Source organism: Nymphaea colorata, chromosome 14, assembly GCF_008831285.2.
Source record: "Nymphaea colorata isolate Beijing-Zhang1983 chromosome 14, ASM883128v2, whole genome shotgun sequence".
NCBI lineage: Eukaryota > Viridiplantae > Streptophyta > Magnoliopsida > Nymphaeales > Nymphaeaceae > Nymphaea > Nymphaea colorata.
Window position 1 is genome coordinate 2,215,406 of NC_045151.1, and position 17,742 is coordinate 2,233,147.

The 17,742-nt window shown below is 37.0% G+C and overlaps 1 protein-coding gene across 1 annotated transcript; it reads left to right on the forward strand.

The window, feature by feature from the left end:
* Nucleotides 1-1,199: 1,199 nt before the first annotated feature.
* LOC116267531 (lecithin-cholesterol acyltransferase-like 4) lies at nt 1,200-16,817 on the forward strand. Its single transcript, XM_031649305.2, has 11 exons — nt 1,200-1,609; nt 4,218-4,309; nt 6,074-6,192; nt 7,734-7,869; nt 7,976-8,027; nt 9,245-9,345; nt 10,845-11,027; nt 12,073-12,230; nt 12,375-12,429; nt 14,438-14,491; nt 16,149-16,817. Exons 1-11 carry the CDS (start codon nt 1,369-1,371, stop codon nt 16,542-16,544), a joined length of 1,587 nt encoding a protein of 528 aa, XP_031505165.1. The 5' UTR covers nt 1,200-1,368; the 3' UTR covers nt 16,545-16,817.
* The last annotated feature ends 925 nt before the right edge of the window (nt 16,818-17,742 follow it).

Genomic DNA, 17,742 nt, shown 5'->3' on the forward strand with positions numbered 1-17,742 from the left:
TCAAACTTTCGTAAAATACAGTTGGCCCTGTCAAAAAGGTGTTAGAAATTTTATTCCGTGTGTTGCATTATCTGATTTTTGGCCTATGCCGATGTAAAGGGAAATTTCATGCGTAAGTTGAAACTTGAAAGCATGGACTGGTCTTCGTTATTGCATCAACGGGAGGAGGGCCGGCGAAGGCTTTTTCTTCAGATGCACCAACTTTATTGGAAGAAGCAAGCAGAAGAAAAAATACGTTTTAGACCAATTATTTCGCCTTATTTTAATAAAATGCCACGTACATATATATTTTCTCTGGGGGCTACCACATTTGCTGACAACAACCGAAGAGTAGTCAGACGTAAAATTCCTCCCATTCCAAAAATATGGGATTCTATAATTATTTATATTAACCGTATCAAATTGGGAAGTCTTCCTTTATTAAGATAAAAGAAAATGGTGTTATTTCATTCATTTTAGTTAGATATAATATATCATAAGCTGTAAAGGACTTTATTCCCCCTATCATGGATGCCAATATATTAGATACAATATTAATTACACCTGACTAACTCAATATTGTTTAATAATATACATTAATCTTTGTTGAAGGTGAGCGGGAGGTTAATAACTTACTGTGAAAGCCTTCATTCTCCTTTGTCTCTATGGTTTTAGATTATATGAAGATTTAAATATGATACAATACACCCATCAATTGAAGAGTTGTAATCTCGTTATTTACAGTTTAAAAGAATATTACATATAAAAATTAAACAGATGTCACGTTTTTTATGCACGACTATCTACCCAACCAACTATGTTATGGCTCTTATAAAAGATATGCATTAATTTGCAACATAATAAATCTCATTCAATTCGATAGAAAAACAAAAATTTATATTAAATTTAAACTCAATCACTAATTTAGTATCAATATTTCTACTGAATCTGATCATCTGGATTCAGATCCAAATCGAATACCGGTGTACAAGAAATAATAGTAAAGGTAATCATGATTCACATTCAAATCGCATATCGATTTACGAGAAATAATATTAAAAGCAGCCTTTCATGCAGGAACCTGCCCTCCCTCGCTATGTGGCAGGCGCAAAAGCTTGCGGAAAACACGCGGTTATTTGTAAAACTACCTGAGCATGTGGACCTTAAAAGAAAATATGTGAAAACAAACGGTTCTTGCAAGGCAAAGTGAAAGCAGACGACAAAAGTTTCTTCGGCGACTCTCTCACTCTCTTTCTCTCATAAAACGGAAAAGGAGTCATCAATCATCATCGTCTAGCCAGCCCTCTCTTCTTCGGGGACGGGTTGGTTGGTGCCGTATGCGTTTCCCTTCTCCTCCCACGAATCGAAGGACGAAACCCTGAGGTGGAGATGGTGGTGGCGTTGGATAGGGTGATTGGTGCCCTTGACCTGTGGCTGCATCTGCTGAACAAGGACCAGAAGCCGCGGGTCGATCCCAATCTCGACCCCGTCCTGCTCGTTCCCGGAATTGGAGGTTCCATCCTCACTGCCGTCAACGAAAAAGGCCGGCAGGAGCGCGTCTGGGTTCGGTTGTTTGCTGCTGATCATGAATTCCGCACAAAACTCTGGTCGCTTTTCGACCCCTCAACCGGTATGACTGAAGAAAATCTTCCATCCTCATGAATTGCTTCGCCGCTTAAAATTTTCCTAACGCTAGGAGAACATATATTTTGGTCTGATTTTGATTTCGAATATATTACCGTGAAAATCCGAACCAGAGCGAGCTTGCATAATCTATGGGAGATCGTGGCATCCGCGTTCTTAAATATTTCTGGATACTTACCACTTAATTAAGCATAACGGAATGATGCGTATTGGTTTTACTCTTCTTTGAATTCCAATTAAGGTAGCTATCCGAAGTAATGATTGGAACAAGCTTCCGGATTTTGGGGAAACGTCAAAACGAGATTTGGGACATTTAGATGTGCAAAAAAAACACGGCGTGGATGATTGAAAGGGAGATCTAACGAAGTCATGATTATCCTGTTCAAGCCTATTATCAAAGACATGCTGTATGAAAGGTTCGCGGTGGAGGAAAGGACAATTGCATTTCGGTCATTGCCGTATGCACCTTGATGAAGTTTTAAGGGCGGCTCTGAGAGCATGGAAGGAGAGCGGCTCAGACGAAGCATCTGATACGGTCTTTTCTGTCATGTCTGCCGGCCGCACCGCAGGGTGCAACAGAAAGTGAGGAAAAGTGGCGTTTTGATATAGTTTGGTGGAGGATGTCATGGGATGTCCGAATGGAAGGTGTATAATTGAGACTTGAGGCAGAATATTTGCCTCAGATATTCTCCTTAATGTCTCTGTAAATAATACTTTATCTCCGGGGACTGAAACTCATGGAATTATCTTAGTGGTTTTTATGGGTCAACTGGTTTATATAATTCTGTATTCTCAATCGCTTGTGGTCATTTTTAAACACTGGCAACAAATCTCGTCATGCATCTAAAGTGTCCTAGACTCCTAGTTTTATTGAGATGGCCCTCTCAGAATATTCAGAAACACTCATGGTTCTTTCCATTGGATTGAGAAGCAGAAAAAGAAACATCGCTATTGGAAAAAAGCAGCACTCTTAAAGCGTTTACAAGTACCATTTTGAACTTTATTGCATTCTTGGACAGAATTACACTCATCCCTTGCTTATTAGCTTTGTTCGTGATTCACCTGGTTTTGTTGATATAACCCCAATTTATACAAATTAGAACCTAATGTGGTTATCAAGCCCAAACCTGACCATATCTAAAAGACCAAATATAGATGTGGCACATGTTGCATCGAAGATGGTGTAACCACTAACTATTAGCTTTCTTCAGCTGTGAAACCAGTTTAGCTATTATTGGCCAATTGGTTGCAGAGTAATTGTCAATTCAAGGATCTATTTGTTTGATCCATATTGATAGTGGCACCATCATGAGGCAGGTGTCCCAATCCTTTATGATGTTGTAACAAGTTACCCATGTTAAGGATTAAATAGGGGTTTTCTCTTGGTCCCAACTCCCAAGCGTTTCTACTACATTCAAATTGGAAAGCTTGCTTCTCTTCTCATGAAGAAGAAGTTCTTAAAACTTTAAACTATGAACATCTTTTCTCATATGAAAAATCCTGTAATTTTTAGTTTTATATATGCAATGAAATCTGTATACATGAATATCTTTAATAAATTAATTCATTTAATACAATGCACGGGCTTGAATATAGTTTTCCACCATTTGTCTCTGTTGCTTGCATGCTTGCTTTAGTATGAAACATGGGATGCTTTATTCATCCAAGCATCTGTTGAACAGTGGAACACTAGTTTTATGATTCATTTTCGTTCCGTTGCTTTTTGTGTCCACTTTTTTTATGTATTGTCTATTTTAGTGCCACTTTCTCAACAACATCTATTAAAAGGCCAACTTGGCAGACTTTTGCTACATGTTAGTTAGCAGAAATGGTGTATGTGGTAAACGACACAGTATTGACTTCTGTTATACCGTCCAACAACTATGTTAGATGGTGTAATGTCGCATCTGGTTTACAGATACTTAACACATTTCCTCAATCATTCCCTTGTCTTTTCGGATATATCAGGTCCATGGAGATTGAAAATTCTGCTAGGTTCATTTTATTCAAGAAATAGTGGTGTTTGGCCAGCTGTTTGCTGTCCTTATAGAAAAAATATAAGATGACCCCATGGCCCCAGAAAAGGAATCATGTTCTTTTTTATATTTAATGAATTTGGGCAAGCTTGAAAATTTTATGGAGATTAAAAGTGCATACATTGTATTTAAGTGCAGAGAAGTTTGTCAAGGATTGCATTGTCTTCCATCTCATAAGCTCCTACTTTGGATCACACATAATTAGACATACACAACCTAGTATATTGGTGAGAATAAGATGTTTTTTTGGAAAATGTACTCTTCATCCTGCCATTTGTGTTGACTCTGCTACTTCTTTTTAAAATGCTGATTGCCTCAATAGATAACAGTTATTATTTTCAGTTTCATGCTCTTTCACGTGGTTGGCATTTTCTTAAAAAATATGATTGTACATGTAGCTGAAAGCCTAAAAAAGACAATTTGGTGCTTGTAAGCAAAACTGAATTAAACTTTTATGCTGCTGGTATTTTTAGAGCACGAGTCTTTCTCCTTTGAACTTATATAGGCTTTTGCTCCTAAACAACTGTACTGATTATGTTGATGAATTTCATTGCTCAGGTCAAACAGTTTCCCTGGATAAGGATACAAAAATAATTGTTCCGGATGATAATTTTGGATTATATGCATGTGATAGCTTGGACCCTGCTCTGGTACATATCCCTATAGTATTTCATCCAGTTGATATCAAGTTGCTTCTCTTTTTTTCTCCTGCAAATGTAACTTCCAGAAACTTGCTCTCCTGCCTAATATTATGTTATTATTCCATTATTCATCCAGTAACCTTCCATGCTCAGATTTGCTTAGTTAACATAGGTTGGTTTGTGGTGTCTTGATAATTTCATTTCTGTAGCATATAAAATCTTTTATAACTACTTAAGGTCTACCTTCTTTCAACATGAGTGTGACCATAAAGGCCCTTAATGTGCTTTAGTTTACCCCCAAAACAAATGGATTTACATTTCCTTGCAGGTGGAACTCTTCTACATGGTCTGTCTAGGACTCTAGGTAAATGTATAAAGGTTATTTTTGGAGTGTTTGCAACCTATAGACAGCTTATTTTGGAGATTTTTTTTGGTTTGTACATGAAGATGGGGAAAAAGATCTTGATCATATATTTAACAACTTTAGCACTAGAATATGAATGTTTCTCACCCAAATTGATTTTCTGTCAGTTGTATGAGTTTATGTAGTGGGTTTGAGTAGTTAACATTAGATTGAGGCCATTCAAATCCATGATAGTGTTTCCTAACTAAGGACAACTTATTTTGGAGTTTTTGTTTAGTTTGCATGTGAAGATAGGGGAAATGAATCTTGTTCATATATTTAGCAACTTAAGCATTAGAATATGTACACTTCTCATCCTGAATTTCTGTCAGTTGTGTGAGACCGTAAGTTTGTAAAGTGGATTTGGATAGTTAACAACTTAACGTTAGATTGAGACCATTCAAAACCATGATAGTGTTTAGTTCTCTTTAACCTGTGACAGGTCAATGAATTAGAAAACCAGTTACTGGAATTATATGCCCCACTATTCTGTGCTGGACATAGAGTATATCTAGATGCTATGTCGCATGGGGGTGTTCCTAAATGGCTGCTGCACCCATGTTGTACTGTGTCGAGGCTGGTGCTTCTGCTTCTTTGATACCACACGGCCAGTGCGATCAGCTGAATCGACCCAAAACTAAACATTTTGAATGTGCAGCCAACTAAACTAGTTCTAATACAAAGATTTTATATGTAAATAGAGATAAATAAGGTTAGTAAACAGTTAAATAACTCTATAACAACTGATATATATACATTTACATGCACACACATATATATACATTCTCGTTGCACTAGCACAAAAATTGCCGCATCTGCACCTGCACCCACATCTGCATCCACACCAGCACCCGCACCCATTTGACATAGTCCAGATGACCCACCCAAGTGTAGGATAGAATGCAAATTTCCATGTTTTTATTGCTTTGAGTCTTAACTCTACTATTGCATGACCTTCAACTGTATTTTAACCAAAGGAAAATCAAAATATGTTTTCTGTTACAGTTTCTAGCCATATCTTCATGTATTTAACTTAATAAAATGGCTGCTAAGATTTATTTCTGCACATTTTTTTACGTCTGTGCTGATGATGCGCAACACTGCATTATGATGTTCATGACAGAAGCCTTTGTATCTTTTAAATCGTGATACTAATTGAGAGTCTAAGTCTTAGAATAGTGTCCATTGAATATGCTTTGGAAACATGAAAAGAAAAAGGACGAATAGTCTCTCTCTGCATGCCTGCGTGATTTTTTTACTTATAATGTTTTATGCGTGTGATATGATAAGATGTGGTTCGACAAATTTAAGGTTTTGGTGCACACCTTTTCCTTTACTAAGCGCAAAATTACCATTTCATGTATGGGCAGATCATTGGACAGGAGGCTGTGTGCTATTTCCATGACATGATAGAAGAAATGATTAAATGGGGTTTTGAGGAGGGCAAGACACTCTTTGGTTTTGGTTATGATTTTCGTCAAAGTAACAGGTTATTCTCTCTACTTGTGCAAATATCTTTGATCAACTCACAGAAACATGATCTGTTTGTTGGCTTCAAATGACAAATGGACCATACTCTGATAGTGTGTTGTTAATATAGTTTCAGCAAGCTTATGTAAAACCTGAAAAGGGCTGTGTGCTACTCATCTATTTTCTGGAAACATTCACTTTTTTCTGTGTTATAGATGCTATTTTGCAAGTTTGAGTAATTTAATTTTTTCATATCTGTACATCTTTTGCATAAAAAAGACACTCTAGTGGACCCCTAACTTGAAATCCACAATTTTCTTACAGCAAATTTTCCTTTTTCAGATTTCCAGTAAGTTCCTTATTCATGAATGATGAACCATTTAATATATGTTCCTGAAGCGGTCAAGTCCACCAACCATTATGTATGGCTGTCTGGATAGGAAAAGCAATGAATGGTTAATATTGGATTGGAAAATCTAAAATCCATTAGTTAATAGTTAAAACTTAAAAGTGCACCTAGGCCCTAGGCACCCAGTTTTTTGACTCGGCTGGATGACCTAGGAGATGAAGTCCAAAAAAGGTGTTCAAGTTTTTTTTTTTTCTCCTTTCTTCTTCTTCTTCTTCTTCTGGTCTTACCTATTTTTTGTTCTTGTTTTTCCCTCTTTCTCTTATTGTTGTCCTTGATTTTTCCCTTTTTGTCCCTGTTCTTTAAAATTTTCCTACACCTCATTTTTTCTATTCATTTAGTTTTTGACCTGCCCAGGCTCCCAACCTAGGCCTTTTGAAGGTTCGCTGCCTGGGCTTGCGTAGTGCTTTTGACTACTAAACCTAATATACATGATAAGGAAGAAGGAACAAGATGGTTGTGATGATGGCAGGTGTACTGAGTTGCTAGCTCCCTTTGCTTGAGTTCGGGATGTCATAGCTTAGAGAGAGTGTAGTAGTCCTTTGATGGGTCTTAACATCTTGTAATCATATTTGCAATTGACATGTTGCATTCAACAGGTTAATGTGTTCAAAACGAATCACCAGTTGATTAAGGCACCTGATGCAGTATTTGTAGTTAGTTATGAAATAATTATTATGAGAACTGAGCAAAGCATGGTGTGTTGGCAGGGTTACTTCCTTAAGTTTTCTAATATGGAAAAATGAATATGGACTGGTTTTCCTAGATATGGGTCTGCCAAGTTGACTGATGAGGACTGTTCTGAAAGTTTTCATTCATGTAGACAATTAAATATTGAGTATAATTCTATAAGTTAATATACAGATCTTGGATCGTCTCATGCACTTCCTCTGAAAGCAACAAATATAGTATTATTATGTACAACGTCTAATGCCATATGTTCTTTACTTTTTCTGGTAAATGTGCACTTATGCGTTTGTTTCTTCTCACACATTTTTCACATACTCTTTAAGAATATCTTGAAAATAATTTGATTTGCTTTTCACACTCAGTGAAAGTGCACGAGTGCAGAATAAACACTGTGGCTTTATGTACTTCTTCCAGATACAAGATGTCTTCATGTTAACATTGATGTTGGTTTATCCTTTTCACAGGTTTCATGAAACCTTAGATCGGTTCTTAGACAAATTAAAGTTGATCTATGACTGCTCAGGGGGCAAGAAAGTTAATATTGTAAGCCACTCCATGGGGGGTTTACTGGTGAAATGTTTCATGTCTTTGCATAGTGATGTAAGGATGCTATATATTTCATGCCTTAAAACAAAATTTATTTTTGGAACATACCACAAGGCACCATGTCACTGTTTTTTTTTTTTTTTACATCATGTTTTGGCAGGTGTTCGAGAAGTACGTTAAAAGTTGGATCGCTATTGCTGCTCCTTTTCAGGGTATGCATGGATTTATGCTGTTTCATTTTCATTGCTTTCTCTAGTTCAGGTTTGCAGCTGAGGTATTAAAATATTTGTTTTGAACTTTGTTAAGTATGATGCTGTTGGTGGTCCAACTTTTGGTGAACAAGTAATTGTAAGAATAAATTCAGAGTGAGATTCTGTACTCTTAAGTATTTTAACTTCTTTAGCACTTGAAAAAAGATTTGTTTTGAGAACCTGGTTATTGGATGCAGATAGGATGTGGAATAGTAATACCACTTAGTGTTTGATGGCAGAAACATTCTTTGGGTGAGAGCATTCTGACACAAATAAAAGGATAGATTTCGGGGTTAAAGATGCTTCAGCAAGTTTATTTTGTTGATGAAATGCAGGAGCTAAATCAATATGTATTTTCATTCTATTTAAGTTTGTGATTTTTTTGTTACACCATCTTGAGTTTGGCACTTTGATGTGAATTTGTGCGAGCACCAAGTAGATTGTGTGCCGTGGGCATACAGATCTCTTATATTTTCTTATAGTTAATTCTTAGTAGAAATTTTTATTGGTGTTTTTTTCATATTACATTCAGTTGAAGAAGAGTGGCTGTGCAAGGAAATGAAAGATGATACCCTTTCGAGCAAAAGCACTAAAAATTATTGGCCGGGTTCTTTTTCTCTCTTATTGACAATAAAAGACCACAAAACAGGATGAAATTGGGTAAAAATGTCCTAGACTTGTGGGTCGAGTCAGTTGGACAAGTCAAGCTTACCCAAAATTAGTAACATGAGCACATGATTACATACTCAAAATTAACATCCTCCATGTAGTTACCTTGTCTTAGACTTGTCAGTCAACTCAGTTGGACAAGTCAAGCTTTCCCAAATTTAGTAACTTGAGCGCATGACTACTACTCAAAATTAACACCCTCCATGATGTTACCTTGCTACCTTATGGACAATTTAAGAAGTGAATTGGAAGTTTGGTCTTTTTCTGGTCAACTTCTGCTGATGTCTATTCACTAATTAAAAGAACCTTAGGTTGATTTAGGTTGAGTAGGTGAGTCTTGGCTTGCTGCATTTTCATGTTATGCACTAAAGGATCCTCATTTATGGAGGTTGTAATAAATGCTTTTACCTTTTCTCGTGAGTTTTCCTTCCGTTGTACATTTTTGTGCTTGTTTTTCCAGTGGGTCTTCAATTACGTCCAATTAAGTGAGCATCATAATTATGTCATAGGTGCACCTGGGTATACTGCATCATCTTTATTGAGTGGAATGTCTTTCGTGAATGGATGGGAGCAAAATCTTTTCATCTCTAAATGGAGTATGCATCAACTGGTAAGATGTGATATTAAACTTTAGAGCTGGTTCATCTGAATGAGTTGCATTGACCATACTGTTAGATAGCCTATTCTTTGATTTGATAATTTGTTGTCTGTTGTCACTGAACCCATATAATCTGGTTTTATATCATCTCAAAGATAATAAGGTTTTGTTTCTTTTTATTCAATTAAAGTAAGAAACTTCATCCTTTGATATTTTTATTGCCTCCTGTTAATGCCCTTTTCCTAAGTTTGTGTTTACTCAGCAGTGACCTTTGGTATTGCAGCTTAAGGACCCAAGGTTGCTAAGGTTTTGCTGCTGGTTTTGCATGTGTGTCAAATTGAATTGCATGCTGTATGCTTAACAGAGACAACAAGCAATTATTACTTGAAGATTTTCTATCGATCTACCATGAAAGATTAGGGTAATTTGATAACTCTCTACTTGTCTGCATGCATCTGCTCAGGAGTTCGGTTCCATTGTATGGGAGGGAGGATGCTCATCCAAGCAATTCATGAGTGTAGTCTGAGTGATTGCCTCTCAAAAAGGAGCTCTTTCTGCAACTAGGGCGAGTATCGAGCCCCTCTCTTATCAAAATAGGGATTTGTCATAGCAATTTTTACGATATACTTGCCTCTAACTGGCTAAGATATTGGTCTTACTCTTACCTTTAAACCTTGGTACAAGCTTCCTCCCACTGGAGTCAACAGGATATACTGGTATAGAACTGCTTGTGGAAAATAGAATCTCTAAATAAGCTGCCTTACTGTGGAAGAATAACTGTCATTAATGCCATTTGCTTGAAAATTTGGCAACCTAATAGATGATTTTCAAAGAAAGTTAGGTAGAATGCTGTATTGATAAACTGTTTTTTGGCTAAATGAGGGTCAAACTTAAGTAAGCAGAGGGGAGAACACAGTTTTAAGCTGTTGTTAGAACTGATGACTGCTAGCAAATCTGGCTTGCTTGGATCTTATGTGTGTGCATCTATACTTTTGGGAGGGCGAAGGATGAAGTTGTGTTTCCTCCATCTATACAGTTAGAAAAATATGATGGATCTCACCAGTTTTGGCCTGTGGATACGGATGGCTCAGCCCTGAGAATAGTTTATGTAACATAGCTTGAAGTGATGCCCAGCTACTTGGACAATATCAGCTGAGAAAGAGACTAAACACTCTAAGCAGAAAAATATTGTAAACCATGTAATGTATATATTTAATCTGTTTTAATACCTTTAAGAGCCATTACCTTTTTCAGATTTGTTCTGCATCCTTATTTTTTTCCTCTTGTTATGAACATATCACTTCATGTGCATGAACTGCAAAGCATAGTTTCTTTTTCCTCCTTACATTTGATTTTGTTAAAGTTCTCTTCTTGAAACCCATATTGTTCAGTATATCAACGTGTTCATCTTGATCATTTGAAAGATGCTTCCAAGAATAAATTCACCTAAATCCAATACATTTTTCTTTTAGATTTTTAACTAACTATTCTTTTGTTTTTGTTTTTTTCAGTTGATTGAATGCCCTTCTATGTACGAGTTAATGGCTTGTCCTCATTTCAAGTGGTCTGATACCCCACTCTTACAAGTCTGGAAGGAGATAGTTGATGATGATGGGAACATTAGCTCTAAACTCGAGTCATATAGGCCATCAGAAAGTATCTCTATAATGGTGGATGCACTTTCAAGTAACAAGGTTGCTTTTCTTGCGTGACACTTGTAGTATGCCATCATATTAGATGGTTTGTCAGTTATTTTATTAGGATTTTTGCTTCATTTATTTGGATCTGTGTACGGGTTCCAAACTTATTACATGGATGCGGCACATCATTTTTCACAAGAACTTGGACGCAAGTGTGGCAAACACATTTCTGCATGCAACACTCATGTATATACGTTTATTTGTTTATTTATGTATGCATGCATTTATATATGTATCTATGCTAAAAGGAGCCTATACATGCATGTATAAAAGAATTACATGTAATTGTATTAAAATAGAGTATCAGCGCCATCATGTATGATTTACGGCACTCAATCTGCACCATCACCTGCATCATGTTGATGGCGTACCCTTTGCTGCTGGCCAAATGCCCATTCCATGCAACATGGCTTGACACCTACCCACAATCATCTTCCTGATGATCACCTGGTGCCTTATGCTTTGTTTAGTTATTTCCTAGGTTAGCTGGAAAAATTTGTATCAGTTAACTTGCATTTGAACTTGAAAGTGGTTACTTCAAGCATAGCTCTCCTGGGTTTGCTTGCTTGTTGTCCTTAAGTGACTGAATCCACTTCACCAATCTATACAACACTTGTTGATGATTTTTGTAACTCAAAATTCCTGCCTGTTAATTCAGTTCGCCCTCTATCTCCTTCCCTAGTTTCTTCCACTACTAAAAGAATAACAATTACCTTTAACTCTTTTATGTGTGAGTTCACTTTGTTTGCAAGCCTTACAACCTTTAAAACATAGGAAATTGTTAGCATATTGTCAGATTATGGTGGCCTTATGTTTTCAAATCTTTGACTATGATTTACATATCTTTTTCTCTTAGTATTCTGTCTTTGTTGGTTGCCTTATATATATCCAAGTCCAGGACTAAAATGAAGGAGTGGGCCTCTTGTTTTCTCCCTCTCCATCATTGGAGCCATATGATGACCACTATGTTTGGAAATAAATTAGCGCACATGTACATGGAAAATTTCTGGATCTCATACGACAGATTTCTACTTCACAGATTCAATATGATGGAGTAGAAATACCGCTGCCATTCAACTTAGACATCTTGAAGTGGTCAAATGAGACAAGGAAAATTCTGTCATCAGCAAAGGTTCCTCCCTCAGTAAAATTTTTCAATATATATGGTATCTGCAACGACACACCTCACAACATATGGTAAGTCTATCTTGCTTTAATTTCTCAAGAGCTAAGGTTCTGAACGCTTGGCATGTCCTGATGTTGAAAGAATGAATGTTAGAATTGGCTCATGCTCTTGCTGCTGGTAATTTGTAGTTTCTTATATTTTTTTTCCTTTCACAGCTATGGCAGTGAGAAAAGCCCAGTCTCAGATCTGCGACAGCTGTTGATATCTGAGGTTCTTCCCTTCCTCCAGTTGTTTAGATCCAATAAGATGCATCATCCTTTAAATTTGACCTATGCAATTACCTTTGTTTATTTTCCATTGGTACTAATTAGCTTTTTCAAGTTACAATTTGGTCAAATGTATGTAATCAGAATGTGCAGACAATGCTATGGACAGATCTTCGCCTTTATATTCTTTTGAGCAAAAAGCAGGCTAAGTGTTTAATTTTAGGTGCTACTAGCATATAAAACAAATGCAAATATATAAGTACACACACAAGTGGTGTAGATATACATGGCATCTCCTGCTCAGCTCAGTAAGAAGGCAAAGAAAGATAATCCTATACCTTCTTGGCTTTGACTGCTCCCGGTCATTTTGAGTCCAATTTGGTAATTTTGCACCTTGACAACAGTGATTTGCAGAATTCTTGGGAATGTAAGTGAATACTCACAACATGGTCTACCAAGAGGATGGAAGGATGACAGCCAACATTATTAGTGTACAGCCACAGGCTTAGGGGGCATGCTTGCTAATAACTTGCTAGTTGTCAACAAAGCCTTTGCTTCATGATGGTGTTAGGCCTTGTTGTGGTTAGAACTTTAATCAGTTAATGCATTTCTTGTGTTTTGAAAACCCTACACATGTTTACTCAATTCTCTTGCCATTGCCTACAGATTGATATTCTAAAAAGTGTTGAATTACCATTTACGAAGTAATTTTCGCCTGAATATGAGATGATACATTAAACAATTGGATGTTTCTTTAATCATTATGTCATCTTTTTTTTTTTTTTGCTCTGAAAAAAGGGCTTTCTTTTGGATTTTCTGTTGGCTGTTGCTTTGGTTATGCTGTTGGGGTTTTCAGTCAGTATTTAGTGGGGGTAGTGTGTTGGCATCAAATGAAATTTAGTTGCTGTTGAGAATCAACGTTCTGGGTTTAGTATAGCTTGTCCTTTGCGTGTATGAATGGACTTCAACAATCTCATGTTGTGATGTAAACTATGCTGCTGGACGTCGATGCCAGTCAAGTGTCTAAACAAAGAATTGCATGCTGAAGCCAGTATTATTATCTTCAACCAACTTCTTATTGTTGTGGGGGTAGTGTGTTGGCAATTGGCATCAAATGAAATTTAGTTGCTGTTGAGAATCAACGTTCCAGGTGTAGTATAGCTTGTCCTTTGCATGTATGAATGGACTTCAACAATCTCATGTTGTGATGTAAACTATGCTGCTGGACGTCGATGCCAGTCAAGTGTCTAAACAAAAAATTGCATGCTGAAGCCAGTACTATTATCTTCAACCAACTTCTTATTGTTGTGATGTTTTCTCTAATCCTGACATTTTGTTAGGTTGTGATAAATCTGAAGACTCTGTGTGTGTGTGTGTGTGTTTGTTTCCCAACTTTGAGAGTGGGTTGCTTTTATATCCATGTGATTTAATTTCTTTGGACCCCACTGGTGTGGGTTGCATTACACATTTTACAACAGTGGTTTGGCCATTTTTCTCCTTCCAGATTTCAAAACTTCCTAATTTCATTGCAATGGGTGGCAACACCTGTCCCGTATCATCGGACACTGTGTCATCGTTAATGTCACAGCATGATGGCCTTCCGTATCTGTGTGTAGAGCCTATTTCTGTTAACATCATTCTTGTTTACTTGCTTGACATGTTTGCTTCCCTGACAATGTCTGAAAGCCCGGTGTCATCATTATATGCCATGTTGCATTTCAAGTTGGCCTACTCTGCTGATATTGTGGATGCTCCACTTTTGAAATAGGTTTTGAGCTTTTTTGTCTTCCTATTAGGTGATCTTGATTGACCTGTCTTTTGTGGTCAAGTATTTTTATGCCTGGGCTAGCTCTTCATGAACAAATGGTTCTGTACTTTATCATCTATCATGCTCTTATCCTGACCCTTGATAAGTTATATCCTAAATTATTCTTTGTTCTATTAGAATTTAGTATATTTTTGTTTTGCTTTTCAAAAGCTTGCTAAGATGGTGTCACGTTGGTAATTTTCAGCCAAACTATGTCTGTGTTGATGGTGATGGAACTGTTCCAGCAGAATCAGCATCTGTAAGTTCTACTTAACTAATTTGCTTCTTATCATTTACCAAGCAATTTTAATAAAGTCCCGGCAGGTATGGTGCTTTGTGTTTTCCTGCGGTTTATAATGTGTGCTTTCTTTGGAATGTTCTCTTACAACTGAAGTGTGTACATGTATGTTCTCTAGGCTGACTTGTGTTGCATTATCCTTCTTCACTATAGGATCTTAAAAGGTTCAAAAAGTTTTTGAGCAACACAATACAATGGTGCCTACAAGGGCCCCATCAAGGTGGTTTTTGTATATGACCTTCAATGTAGGCAATCAAAAGTGCATTGGATTTGGTGTCGCTTGGCAATGAAAATCAATTTACACAAGACAAATCACTTAGCTTTTTTAACAAGAGTAATATCATTTTTAGTTGCTTAAGGCAATTGCTTTCTTTTAACTTTTAAGAAGAGTGCATTGTTCTTATCATGTTATGTGTCTCCCAAGGCTCAGATGTTCATAGAGGCTGTCGAGATGTTGCAACTTGCAATCACTAATGTTATGATCTTATTGAAAAATTGTAGCATCTGATATTGCACCATGCAAAACCAAAATCAAGAAATAGAAGCAGAAAGTGTTTCTTCTTGTCCAGAACTTTCTTCACGTGTAAGTCTCTTTTCAGGGATGAGGTGCTCTGTGGAGGGGGGCAGGTGGTGCCAAATACTAGTTCCAAGCTTTCCCTAAAAATGTTCTATGCGTGATTTTGGGAGAATGATTCATACTGGATGCTGAGTCATACTCCCACCTTGAAGAAGGAAATGATATTGAACATTTTTTTATATAGGATTTTTAGGCCCTTAGCTCAAGTAAATGCTACTCTCCTATTTTGCGAACAACTCACAGCATCGAAAAGTAGACCGCTAGATTATAACTGCTTCAAACAGAGAGATTCATATAGTGGGGTGCCTCTTATAGAGTTTGGTAGTTTTCAGACATCTTGGTGCTGTTCAATTACCCTTTCTGTTGAAGCTGAAGGATGTGCTCACTCGTCTTCCAACAAAAAAGAAGAATCATGGGTCTAGCTTCCATATCAAGACCCTTTTTCGAACAGCAAGGTGTGACTTTATTGGAGGGTGAGAGAGGGTTCGAGTAAGTTCTTGCTTTACAATGTCATTGGTGGACTTTGTGTGTTTTAGAAGCAGAAGAATATTGAATAATTAGCTGGCATATCCTCGATAGGTTCATAAAATGATAATCAATATCAAGGCCTCTATTTCATGGCCAATGTTGTCTCGATACTTGTGCAAGCATAAAGTGTTAGCATTACTTTGCATACTGACATTGACATCCTTGGACACTTTGACAACTGCGTATCAAAACATGTTATCTCCTTCTCTCTCTCTTTCTGTTGTAGAAGAGGAGAAAAGGTAGAGTTGATATCATCCACTTTCCCGTTCTCCTTGCCCATCGAGAAAGATTGTTGGGCAGGACAAATTGGGACTTAAAGGTGTTAGTCTACTTGGTTCTTGAATATGTTTAAATGAATAGTTTGCATCTTCTCTTCCTTTTTGCCCATGATTTGGAGGTAGTATGAGACTGAGGTGGTAGTTCTAGATACATTAGAATTTTTAGGGTGTTACTGCCAACTAGTAGCTAATGATAGTTTTATTATCGGTTTTTTTTCTCCTTATTGCTAAGCAGGCAGATGGGCTTCCTGCGGAAGCAAGGATTGCTGTTCCTGCTGATCATCGTGGAATAATCTCTGATCGACACGTATTCCGCATCCTCAAGCACTGGCTTGGGGCTGGTGAACCAGATCCATATTACAATCCTATGAATGACTATGTAATTCTGCCAGATGCTTCAGAATTTGTACAGGCCATGGGTGGCCTAGTTAAAGAACAGTGGGAAATCATAAGTGATGCAGGTGAAGGTGGTGGTGAAGCCAAAGATGTCTCCTTTTCCTTGGGTTTATCCCTATCCAGTGTGGTAGATGAATCTCAAGCTGAGGAATGTGTCATAATGCGGCCCAATTATGAAGATAATGTGGATCTTGGCTTTAAAAGATTGCAAGTTGCTGTATCTACGCGTGCTTAATGGGAGTTGCAAAATAGTGGCGACGTCACCATTGGCGGGTCCAGTATAGCATATATGTTTGTCTTATATGTATATAAAACCATTGTAAATTAAGTTATTCAAAACTCAATGGAATTGAATAAGTATTCAACGAAGAATGGCCAGGGACATGGAAAATTGGAAAGGTGAATGACCTCTTTCCATGATCTGGTTTTGTGTATACTTGTTGGATGAATGCATTACGTTGGACAATAACTGCTTTCTCTCTGATTTGAAAAAGTGATTAAAATTGAAGTCTAGCTTCTGTGGCGAGCCTTCTCTTTAGCAGCAGCTGGATCAACTGTTTATACACTATCAGCCAAGACAGGATATTTTGCAACTTGACTAAAAACCAGATGCATCACCTTTCTTTCACCATGCAGGCACTTAAAAGTGCTTTTCTCACCTAGTCTCATTACATGGCGTCACCAGCAAACAGAATAATCTGGCTGAAGTATAATGGCAATATGGTTAGCAGAATTTTATTCTAAGTTTGCGGGAATTTCAAGGCCAAGTAAATCCAAAATATTTTTAAAAAAATAAGCAACATGAACTTGCTATTACATATTATTTGCACATTAAAAAGTTTATGATATTCTCATTCTTATGTTGTACAGTGTAAAACCACCGCGAAGTTCATTTTGCAAAAAAATGCGTAGTATTGGCATGCTGGATGATCGATATATAGACAGCCAGACTTAAGCTTCTCTCCCTACGCATGAATGTAATATCTTATTTTGTGTGTGTGTGTGTGTGTATATATATATATATAGCTACCTACCAGACCTTTATATACTAAATTGGATGAGAGTGGTATATGCTATTGATTTTAAGAAAAATGAATCGAGAATATTAAGTTGAAAAAAGTAGAAACCAAGTTGTATTTTCAAGAAACAGAACCAACTAACGAACTATATATGTGTGTATATATATAAGTCAAGCAAACTTAAGCCATTTGCTTTATATACTTAAAACTACGTTTGGTAGACTCATATCTCAGATCAGGCTACCACAAATTTTAAAACCGCAGACTTGTGGTTAGACCCATCTCCATCAATCTATGGTTTTCAGTTTTCACAAAGTAACATTGATTTGAGATCACGAATTGAGAAATCCATTGTTTGCGTATGTTGTGGATTTAACCTGATAGAGAGTTACACAGGATTAATTGAAGTTTATT